The sequence below is a fragment of the Chelonia mydas genome, chromosome 2, assembly GCF_015237465.2.
Source record: "Chelonia mydas isolate rCheMyd1 chromosome 2, rCheMyd1.pri.v2, whole genome shotgun sequence".
In the NCBI taxonomy this organism is placed as follows: Eukaryota; Metazoa; Chordata; order Testudines; family Cheloniidae; genus Chelonia; species Chelonia mydas.
Genome location: NC_057850.1, coordinates 167,538,998 through 167,550,937, shown reverse-complemented (window position 1 = coordinate 167,550,937; position 11,940 = coordinate 167,538,998). Strand labels below are relative to the sequence as shown.

The 11,940-nt window shown below is 42.8% G+C and overlaps 1 protein-coding gene across 1 annotated transcript in view; it reads left to right on the top strand.

The window, feature by feature from the left end:
* The first annotated feature begins 11,078 nt into the window (after nt 1-11,078).
* The window catches only part of CNTNAP2 (contactin associated protein 2), a 1,647,636-nt gene continuing 1,646,774 nt past the window's right edge, over nt 11,079-11,940 (top strand). Inside the window, exon 1 of the mRNA XM_037889980.2 lies at nt 11,079-11,739. Within this exon, the coding sequence (XP_037745908.1) occupies nt 11,643-11,739 (97 nt within the window). The 5' untranslated portion in view covers nt 11,079-11,642. The remainder of the gene's footprint in view (nt 11,740-11,940) is intronic.

Sequence of the window (11,940 nt, the reverse complement as noted above, 5' to 3'; positions counted from 1 at the left end):
TGCTTTTCACATTCAGTTGAATACCTTTGCTCTCTGTGTGTGTTTTAACAACTCACAACCCTCCATGCATGACGTTTTTGTTACAAAAAGAGATTAAACAGAAAAAAGAACACATTGCTTTTTTGTAACATGTATCTTTCAAAAGGATCTGTTGGGTACATAATTTAAAATGGACAGATGTCTTTTTAACGATATATATATTTTTAAAAATCAAACCTGCATACTCCAGTGCTCAATAGTTTCTTTTTAATCTGATTGTAATATCTGTAAAAATAACATTTTGACATTTAAAGATTTTTTTACACCAAATATCAAACCTATTCACTTCTACTTTACTGTAAAGAAAGTCTGATTAGAAAGTTTGTGTTTTCACTTAACTTTAACTGCTGTCCTCTGCTACTTACTTTTCAGTTCCCTACAGTGAGCTCAGACCTCAACAGGGCTCCATATGAGTACAGAGGTCTCCCCACACAGAACTCATTGCAGGATTGAGATCATAGTGCATAACTGTGGCTCTAGTAAAGGTAGTAGCAGGACTTCATCATTCCTGGAGCGATTTGTGCCTAAGGAAGAGGATGGGGTATTCTGCTCCCCTTGGTAGAAGGAATATACTTCAAGGGGAAACAAGGGCATGGATCTGTCCTCCTAAACCCCTTTGAATGCAGCATCTGTGCTTGGGGGAGTGCAGGGGCGGTTTCCCTGATGGGGAAATTCAGGAATTTTTTTTCTTCTAAGGGCAGGGACTGCAACTGTGTCTGGTTCATACATGGGCTGTGCAAGATTGGGAGAAAGTTCTTTGCACCTCACACTTGTGAAAGGGGTGGCCACAATCTGGTCCTAAATTGGGACCCACTGCTGTTGCAGTCAAAGGCACAAAGCTTCCCTTTTATTTCAATGGGAGCAAGCTGAATCTTTAGTCTTCAGCCACAGGCCTGCTCCCCAATTTAGTCTCAGACATGTATGCAGCTAGAGCACCAAGTAAAAAAATAACAGGGTAAAAATATCTGTTGGTTGGATAGAGAAGTGAAGTCCTGTAGTTCTTTGAACTGAAAGGTGACTATTTTACTAAGTGATCTGACAGGACAAACTAAGCCCCTTGCATGACTGCATCCCTTTAGTTATTCAGCTACTGTTTCACTGTGGTATTTGTGGAACACAGGCTGTTTGACTGACTCTGTGGGTTTAAATGGAAGTTTTGAAAGAAGTCAAGAGTTCTTTAGATAAGTTATTTCTTTTACAAAGAGTCATTTGTCCAGCTTCTTCTCTTCCCATTTAGATAATATGTTTGAGCATTATATGTGTAGTCATAAAATAGTAAGCTTCCTACATGAGTTATGTGCATAGATTAATTCCTACTTTCTAAAAGCTAGTTCCCATTTTGATGATGATTACCCTTGATTTCACTGATTAGGGAGCCTTTGGCTTTAAGTATCTGAGTGAAAATTATTATGACTTTTATTTTTACAGGCAGGAAACAATTTCTCACATTTTCCACTCAACAGCAATTAAAAAGTGTTTCAGCTCATGCGGGTGTCAGTTACAGCCAATATTAAGCTGACTGATCTCATCTGGAACTGTAGTAGTTGCTCTGTCCTTCCATAATGGAGATATTTTCTTTGCACATTTCTGCTTTAGAAAGCTTGCTGTTTTATGGAGCTGCATGTAGTGTACATTCAGACATAACTATCCAAAGAGGAGTCATGTGGGTTGGCTTGATCAGTCTTTTGTAATAGAATTCTACAGTACTTGTATTCTACCTGCTCTGAGAAGATCTTCAACCAAAGAGCTCCTGACCCCTTTCAAAATTTTCTCGTAGACCTGGTCAGTCATCTTCTTAGTGTACATGCAATGTGCCTCAGATGGCACATGACCAGTATTCATCACCAAATTTGGTCCGCTGATTGGATCATTAACTTCCCTGACTCAGGCTGAGTACTGACAGGGAATGCAACATGAATGCTGACCCCTCTGGGCCTAAAGAGATCTGATAGTAAATATCTTGGAGCTACACTCCCTCACATTGGTAAAGGGGCGATGTATGAGAAGAAAACATGTGGAGTGGGTATGCATGAGAAGGAAAATGGCTTTATCTCAGATGAAATTGGCTTATACCAAAATTGGGAATGAACAGCATCTTCGATACAGATAATATACTAATATTTATAGAGATCATATGTACTGTGTTTATGAGTAATAGGTGTATATATTTCAAATTATAAATAGAATACAGATGTGGATGGATAGATAGATACAGAGATGGTTGCTGTGTACTTATTCATGCTCTTGAAGACATAAGATCTGTATTCATATCAAAGGATTGCAAGTAATGTCGTGGCAGCAGGCATATAAACAAGACATCCTACCCATAGACCATTTGTTTGCACAATCCCCCATTCCCTTTCATTTCAAACTACTTTGTGGGAATTAGTGATACTTCCTTAATCAGTAAGTGTTGCCCTAGCTATGCCCTCCACAATAGTGATCCTGTTCAGAAAGTTACTCATGGGGTATCAAACTGGAAGCTGGCCTCCAAGCTGATGCACCATAATGACAATTGCAAGCCATTATGTGCAGTGGAGCAATCACCTACCTCAGATTTTCAAGCCTACCCACAACCTGCCAATACCCTTCGTACAGCCAGATACATGAGCACTTGATTGCTTGCTACATCTGGAGTGCAGAGTAGATTTAAGAATTGGTAGGTTTTATTTCCTTGCTCATGGCAGTAAACCCTGACCATTTTTCAAAGTGCAAGGTCAGGCCTGATTGGGTTTTTAAAAACATTCTAGAAAGATGCACAGTTCAGATGAAATACATCTGATTGCAAGGTCATCTGTACCACTCAAGCCCTGTTGGGAGTCTGTGTGTCAGTGAGGGTGGCCATGGACACAGCAGTCGTGCACAGGGAAGGTCTCTACACCATCCTAGTGGGACTTCACATTTCCTTTGAATAAGTCAGTGAGGAGGGGAGAACAGTAGTGATGGAGAGGGACTGTGCTGCATCTCAACGGTGTCAGAACCTAGCTCTTTTAAATGTACAGTATAAATCTGAACTTTTTTCTTTTTATCATTCTATAGAAAGCGGAGTTTGCATTAGTTCAGTCCCTTTTCTATTGAAGAGAAATTAACCACTCATTCAGCCTGCTTTTAGGTGGGAGTTGAATTCAATCACACAGACCATTTACTCCAGCTTTATGTGGTAAGAGCCGAATCTTACCCATAGTGCCTTACTTTGCTCTTGATCTGCGTAAAGCGGTCTCATGATCAGCAACTTTATCTTGAGCCATGTGTGTCTAAATCAATTGACTAGCATTTTTTTAATAATCTACTGCAGTCTCTTAAATATTATCTCCATGAAGTGACAGCTTGATTTCAAGGGAAGGACATGCATGAGTAGAGGCCCAATAATTGGGCTCTATAACAAGGTATAATTAGCTTGTACAGAATTTATATCAAGCTGATAAATTGATGACCACTCCTTCACGCACCCTTTCCCCCGAGATTACCAACAAATGGTACATTCAGCATACATTTAAGTCTAATGTGCTATGGTGCAGAGGTTCTAAGGAAGGTCTACAATCAGTGAATGAACACATTCAATGTGGCATATGGTACAGTAGCTCCAAAGTGAGCCTTAGGCTTCCAGGCTGATCAGACCAGATTGAGAAACTCTGCTTTAGCTCATGCACTGCTCAGAAGCTTCACTGATGCCCAAGCAGGCATTATGCCTTCTTAGCCCATGCTGACTTCCTAAAGATCACGTAAACCTTACTTAACAGTCCAACGATTAAAAATGGTTGTCAATCTTTGCCGAGGCCATCAAATTAAAAAGTAAATTTGGAGTTTTTAGGCCAAGATGTATTTGTCAGAGACTACAAGCTATAAGAGGGAAAAAGTTAAGAAACGTAATAGCTGCAACCATGAGAATTTAAGACAGACATGACAAAGATGGGACAGGCATCACTGTGGGTTTTGGTTTGTCTGTGTGTACTTCTTCATATTTATTCTATATTCCAGGATTCAGGCACTACTACACTAGGTGATATACAGACATGTAATAAGACCATGCTTGATTTATAATGGAGAATTACTATAGCTTCACATGTACCAATAAAGCAAAGTGCCTCACCATAATAATTGGATGAAAAAAAATCTGTAACATGGTTCAAGAGGGGTCTTGACCCTAGTAATATTATAATATAGAGTAAATGATACTTTATAGCATTTTTGTCTTCATAGATCTGTATGCTCTTTATGATGGAGGCGGATAACTATGGTTGATTAGTATTGTAATGGAGATGGATGTGTGGACAATGTTAAAATGAAGGAAATATTTATTCAAATACTTAAATGGCTTCTTATGCTTCAGTCACTCTAATGCACTACTTTGCTAACCTCCCTCTAATCCCTTCCAGAATGTATTGAGTAAATAATGAGACTACATAGTTGGTAACACAAATTATTTCAAATTAATCACGGTTTTAAAACTACCACTTATAACATTTGCTAATCCTCTAGCAAAGAGATTCCCAACTGGTTTGTAGACCACCGTCAGTTTGCAGAGAACTGGCTGGTCAAATTCATTGGCTCTCTCCCTTTATATCCAGCTGCTAATTTTCATATGCAGTCTCCCTATTAAGATATGATCAATGCTATGAGAACATTTAATGATCCCCGCTTTAGCCCTTATGTTGGCGGTTAGGCACTAGTTAAGAGTGCTTTGTTCTACAGGTATCAAAATAAAAAGCTCCAGATTTGCATTCATTTCAAATACCCCTAACTAATGTTAAGGGATATTTCCCACATAATTACAACTTTTTCTGATAGCCTTACTATAAATAAGTTTGTGTCCTTGTTTTCCAACAGAGAGCCTTTTTTCGTGTGCTTGTAAATTGGTTATGAAATGTTCCAAACCGAATGTAGTAAATCCTATTTTGGCACAGAGCTTTTATTTTTAACATATTTTTCAAGAAAATCTATCCAATGCTTTTATATTAGATAATTATGAACACAGACGTTTATTTTAGATGCTTGGAAAATAACTAATGGCTTCAGGATTTTTGTTTTTTGTTTTAAAGACCCAATAATGCTTTCTTTGTATACCCAAAAGTCTCATTTAAGTCAGTGGAAGATAGAGGTAAAATTCTTCTATTAAGCTTAATGGCAAAACTCTTTTTGGTGCTAGGTTTTCACCCTAGATGCACAAAGAATGCAAGACAAAGTCCCAAATCTGTAAAGTAAACTTAATGTAATTGGTTTTGGCAATTTGAAAACAAAAATGTTTATTAACTGTGAGAGAGTTTACTGTTGCCCTAATTCTATCTTCACTCGCAAGGCTTCAACTCTCAAGAATATGCAACATAGTATTGGTACAAAAATGGGCATTTACATGATGCAGCAGACTGATGCAAAAAGAGCTTTTTAGATTACTAGATCAACACATCCCATCCTTCCCACTCTCTTCAGGACTAAAGTAGAAATAGCATTGTGTAGTAGGCAAAATCTAGCAAAAATTAATCCACATTTTTTAAATTGTATAAATATTTCACGATGGAATTGTTACATGATTAGTTTGGTTAAACTCCCTTATGATCCGTATGATCCATATGATGGTTGTTGATCCAAATTTATACTACTTATGCAGGCAAAATCCTACCCTGTAGGTAATAAATAGGCAATCTTATCTACCTAAGACATACAAGAAGATGAGGCTTCAATGGGCTTATTTGCATGAGTGTAAACTTCAAGATAAAACCCTTCATATAAGTCCACAGAAATAGTTTCTCAAATCCAGACATACATGGAAGCAATATTTCCAGCTTAGGAGAACAGAACAAATTATTGGCATTACTGGAAGAAAATACAATTCAAAAAGGAAAATTTTCCTAAGTGGCACTCCCAAATATTTTCCTCCTTTACTCATGAACATGTGGCTTGAGAAAAGGCGCAAAATTATTTCCTAGTTATGGAAACATCCAATTAAAATCAAACAAGCAATGCTTACATGAGAGAGCAGGGGGACTGAGTTCTAGAGAGGGTGCTAAAGCTATCTGAGCACAAAAGGGGGCATGTTTGAAAAGGACACTGGTGAATCTGGGAGGAAACAGAAGTATACCAAATTGGGCTGCTCAGACAAATGAGGGGCAGCAACCATCTTTTGTATTTTAAGATAAACAACTTCTCCCACTCCTGATTTTAAATGTGGCCCCTTCTCAGCTCAGAATACAGCCAATAATAAACCAAATGCAGGAGGCTTCGGAATAACAGACACATGGACATCTATTATCTCTGTAATTATCATATCTGTTCTTCAGTGAAAAATCTCCATGTTCCTTGTACGTGCCACTCATTGCAGATTTTGCATGGCTTTTGTGGGATGTCTGAACCAACCACGCAGCTTCTCAAAGAGCAAATAAACTTAGGTGACCAGATGTCCCGATTTTATAAAGACAGTCTCGATATTTGGGGCTTTTTCTTATATAGGCACCTATTACCCCCATCCCGATTTTTCACATTTGCTATCTGGTCACCCTAAATAAACTGCAAAACAGCCTCAAACCTGGTTATCTATGCAAACAATTACCTCTACAACAGCCAGATAGTAGCCTGAATTTATGGATGTTTTTTGTGTCAAAGATAGAGTAGGAATGAGATTTAATACCATGAATAAGCTTTCTCTTTGTTCATAATATGAAAACCAAGCACAGGGTCAGGCCTAGTTTGTGTCCATGAGACACACTGTATGACTTTGGATTCTTTTTGATAGACGAGAGCCTGTATTATACATTGTAGGATGAATAAATCAAGATTCTCCAAAATAGGAGTCTAAAGTTAGATTCCTAAATCCATATTTAATCTTTTAAATAAGTGGCTTGACTATGAAAAGTGCAGAGAACTCAGTAACTTCCCTTGACTTAAATGGGGGCTCAGCATTTTTGAAGATCTGGGCACTTTAATTTATGAACGTCATGTTAGACTATGCTGTTGGGAAAACCTTGACCAAAAAGCATGTACAAGAATGGAAGGAAACACGTTACTTTTCTGTGTAAGGTTAACTAAACAGAGCTTGCTATCTAAAGAAAACAAAAGTTATCATGCCAAAGTGCATGGACCATTCAAAAATGTCAACCCATGTGCTGTCTATTCAGCTGCATGAAGATAATGTCTCTCTTCTGATTAAGAACCCCCTCCCTGCCTCCCTTTACCTACATTAGGAAGGTGAAGAAAGACCGCTTCTATCAAGACTTCCTTTCCATAAGCTTCTAGAAAAAATAAACATTTTAAAAGGTAGACAGACAACCAAAAGGAAGAATGTACCCTTTCCTTGTTTTTTTCCCCTATGCCTCCATCAGCGACAAAGCACTGAGGAAAAAAAATCCTTCTTCAGAGGTAGTCCTAGTGAACAACCCCTATTTATTAATATACCCAAAGGACCCTTCATAACAGATCTTTCCCTCATACGGAGAGATAATTATATGCATATAAACATAACAAAAATATGTTACATATATCTTTCCTGTGTGAGGCTTTTAAATTTACCATCACCGATATTTCGGGTGGAATTCAGATGTGGGTAATTTTTAGATCTTCAAGGGGCTCTTGGTAACCAAAAATATAAAAGAGAAATATGTAAATAGAAATAATGGTGCTGTTGAAGATAACTGAGCACAGCTTCTCCCCCTTCCCCGGTCAGATTCAGACACTTTAATTTTGTTTCATCTTCCTCTTGTAGTCCTCACTCGGCCAAAACTCCCATTGACTTCACTGGGTGTCTTGCCTGAAAAGGACTGCCCCATTTGGCCACAACAAATATTTAAAGTTCTTAATTGCATTTTCTAGCTTTCTGATACTGTTTTTCTACTTGTCATTTGTATACTGTGTGTGTATATATAGCCCTGTTCAGAATTAATTCCATTTAGCAGACAATTCTTGACAGCCCTAGTAAATTCAGAAAGATCTATTCACTCATCAATACGTGCTTGTGTGCGCAATTCCCATTAAACTCAACAAAAATTACTTGTGTGCAGCAAGCATTTTTTAACTCTTAGGAATCTAACTAAGCTCCAGGTGGATGTCACTTGTGGACCAGGGTTTTCCCTCTGCTACTGAGGTTGTGAGGGGTGTTGTGCTGAAGAAGAGAGAGGCTCTGTGGCCTTTGGGAGACAGGCCTATCTGAGAGTTTTGCCTTCATCAAATCTTGACTGTCCCTGCTACCTCACTGCTGGGAATCATTCTTTCTTTTAGCCTATACTTGTGCTATATGCCACTGTGATGGGGTGCCTGCCCCACACTGGGTTCTAAGGAGTTAATAGAGCCCTTGGGAGGCTGTGCAGGAGATAGGCTGCTCCTCACAGCCCCTCTCTGATTGGCTATTGGGCTGGGCTGGCCCATATAAGAGGGGCTGAAAAGCAGAGCAGCTTCAGTCACTCCCTGCAGCTTGAGGAGGACTGGCTGCCTTGTACGCTGAAGGCAGCAAGCACCCTGGACAGAGCAAGCTAAGGGCAATTAATAGAGCTACTGGGACGCTGTGCAGGAGGCAGATGCTATTGGTTCTTCACCGTTCCTTCAAGGCAGGAAGCAGCCAAGGGAAAATGGCACCCATCAAGTTCAGGATAGGGAAAAAGAATTTTGAGCAAGTTTTCCAAAGTTTTTTCATGCAAACAGAACAGTCAAGGATGAGCATATGTAAATGAAAAACTGTGTGGAAGAAACAGGGTGGGGCTTTTGTGGAGCAAGGATGGAAGTACCAAATAACTTAGTGTTACACTTAAAATGAATTCAACAAGGAAATATGTATTTAGGGGTTAACATATTACAATTGAATGCATGTCAGGAATCAGGGCCTCCAGCAGAGCCAGTGTGTGGGCAACCTAACGATGGCAGCTGGCCTTTAGTAGGCTGTAAGATTGGCTGTTTGGTTGGTTGGAGGAGTCAGTGACCATCTCTTAAGCCTAGTAGTAGTTCACTGGCCCTGCCTCTTCCCTTCCAGCTCTGGTTCTGCCCCTTCATCTCCCCTGTTGCCAGCCTTGGCATTTTGGGGAGGGTCACATGACCCTTCAGGGCCCCCCTCCCCACATGTCACCACTGCCTGTACCTTTGCTAAGTTTTAACAGCTGCTTGTTCCCAGTCCTGTTCCTGCCTTTGCTCCAGCCTACTCCCTGTGTTACCTTGCTCCAGGCAACCTGGTCCTGAGTTTTAGTTCTGATTTCTGGCTCTGGTACCTGGCCTTTGATTTTGACTCCTTGACTTTGATTTCTGACTTTGGCTATAACTCTAGTTCTAACAATGGACCCCCAACTCCTCTAACAACTGGTCATGACTGTCCATATCCTGGTCACTGATGTAAAACCTGTCTGTGTGTGTGTCTCTAAAATAAACTAAGGGCTTTTAAAATTAGTAAATATTAAAAGCTGTGTGTGAAAGGTATAGGGATCAGGAGGTTGCAGGAAATTAGGGGAAGTTTCTGTAAGAGTTATTTTTCTTTTATACATACACTTGTCATATACAAAATTATTCCTAAACATAATTGAATTAATTTAAGAACATCCATGTAAGACAAATATTAATATTCCAATTTTATACTCCTGGGGGAGAATTGGGGAGCGGGGAGGTTAAGAGACTTGCCCAAGACTGGTATAAAGTCTGTATCAGGGTTGATACTTGAGCTCTGGAATTCCTCAGCCCTAGTTCTGTGCTCAGATCATTAGACATCAACTCTCTCTGCAGACCATAATTCATGTATAAAAAATTAAGGCTGGGATTCTCAAAGGGGCCTAAGATTTAGGCACACAGCATATATTAAAGTCAGTGATAGTTAGCTGGTATTTTCAAAGTGCTCTAAGGGAAGTGGCACCCTAAGAATTGGTTATCTGCTTCTCCAACCTCACCAGGTATCAGCAAATACTGGTACTGCTGGGTGAGTAAGTCATAGCATATAATTTAGCGCTGATAATTTATTCACAGAGTGATGCCAAAAATAACCTCTCCGTTTTTCTCTCCTTCCCCCCCCCCCCATCATTACTCACCCTTTCCTAGGGCTTGTGGAATAGTATCTCCTGAATGAGTGATTTTAACTTTTCTTTGCCCCAGCTGTTGCAGCATGAATAATCCACCTGCCCATTATTCTACCCTACCTAGAGAGCAGTATCTTTCAGTGCCGTTTCCAACCCCCACCCCCGCCCCCCAACCCACACCCAAATTGGAGAGCAGCATTTTAAACTGCCTAAAATATAGCGCTCTAGCACTGCCTGTTTTCCTTAGTGGCTGCTTCCAGGCAAAACCTATATATATATTTACATTCACAACTGATGCAGCAAGCCCAGAGCTGCCAGGGCTCTGACTTGCCAAACCTGGAGGTGCTGGGGCTCAGCGTGGCACACGCTAAGCGCTGGGTAATTCCACAATGAAAACATCTGCATTAGAGGCTTCTGCAGCCCTCCCAGCTCTTTCGCAGGCGGGGTGTTGCTCAGCCCCTCAGAATTAGGACCGCTCGGAAGACTGGCCTGATTGGGGATCCCAGGAGGCTGGAGCACCGCGAGCCTGTACCATCTCCACGCGAAGGGGAGCAGAGCGGGAAGGGACAAGGCGGCAGAGGAGGGCTGCCGACTCTTTCTGTGGTGCTGGCCCGGGGAAGGGAAAGGCGGCCGGGAGGAAGGGGGCGCGCTGCAAGCTTCGGCGCCCTGCGCGCCCAACTTCATCACCACGGACAGCCACCTCCGGGGCTGAGGGCGCGCGGCCGCCTCCCCCGTCCCCTCGCCTCACCTCTGCCCGGCCCGGAGCGCATGCAGCGCCTTCCTTTTGCTTTTGCTTTGAAAAGCAAGGGGAGGCGAGCCAGGGCCCCGGAGGAGGAGGAGGGAGGAGCCGGGGAAGGGAGTGAAGCAGAGGGGAGGGCAGGGGAGGATTTTCCACTCCGGGTTTTGGTTTTGGTGGGTGGTTTTTTGTTTTTTTTTGGCTAGCCCCAGCTGCGGCTGCTGGCGGCGGCGGTGTTTCCTCCAGCGGGGACAGGCCGGCTCTGAGCCGCCCCCTCTGCGGCGGGAGCTTCTCTCGCTCTGGGTGGGTGCGCGCGCGCGCCTGGGAGGGCGCGCGGGGCTCCGGGTCGGTGTGTGCGTGCGCGCGCACTGGCTGTGTCTATCTATATATACCCGAGCGGGGAGGCTGCTTGGGAGCGTCTGTCAGCCCCGCTGCTCTGTGCAGAGGGAAGGGCTGCGCTGCAGTGGCGGTGGCAGCAGCAGCAGCAGCAGCAGCAGCAGCAGCATTAGCAACACCAGCGTCTTTGCTCCCTTCCCCCCTCTTCTTTGCCCCCCCCATTCCTTCCCCCTCTTGTGAGTGTTTTATTATTTCCCCCGCTCCTTGCTTCTTCCTTCGGCTCTTCTTCTTCTTCTTCTTCTTTTTTTTTTTTGGGTCCGAGGGCGGCGCGCACACAGCAAGAAGGGAAAGAAAAGTATTGGGACTTACCCTGTGCTGCTCCAAACCCAGAGGCAGGAGGCGAAGAGGGGGTTTGGCTTCTCCCACAAGGTAAAGCCCTGCCCCCCCCACCCCCCGCATTGCCTCCTCACAGCAAAGAGAGAGGGACGGAGGAAAAGTGGAGGAAAGCAGCTATTCTGCGGCTGGCCTTTGGAGTAAAGGGAGCCGGGAAGGGAAGGATGGTTGTGGTTCCCCGAGCCGGCTGCAGGGCAGCCCTCTTCCTCTGGATTTTCAGCAGCATCAGCTGCAGAGCCAGGACGGCGCTCCCTGCATCCCGTAAGTAGCCTTTCACAGGAACCTTTCCCCACTTTCCGCTCCGCATTAAGATTCCCACGGTGGCTCCGGAGGGAGGTGTCTCTAGGTTTCGGGCTCGTGTGATGTGTGCGGGCGCCTATGTGGAGGAACGCGCGGCTGATTTGCGTGATGCTAGTGGAAGTTGGGAACTGGTACAGGAGAGCTGGCGGGGGCTGCAGTGTG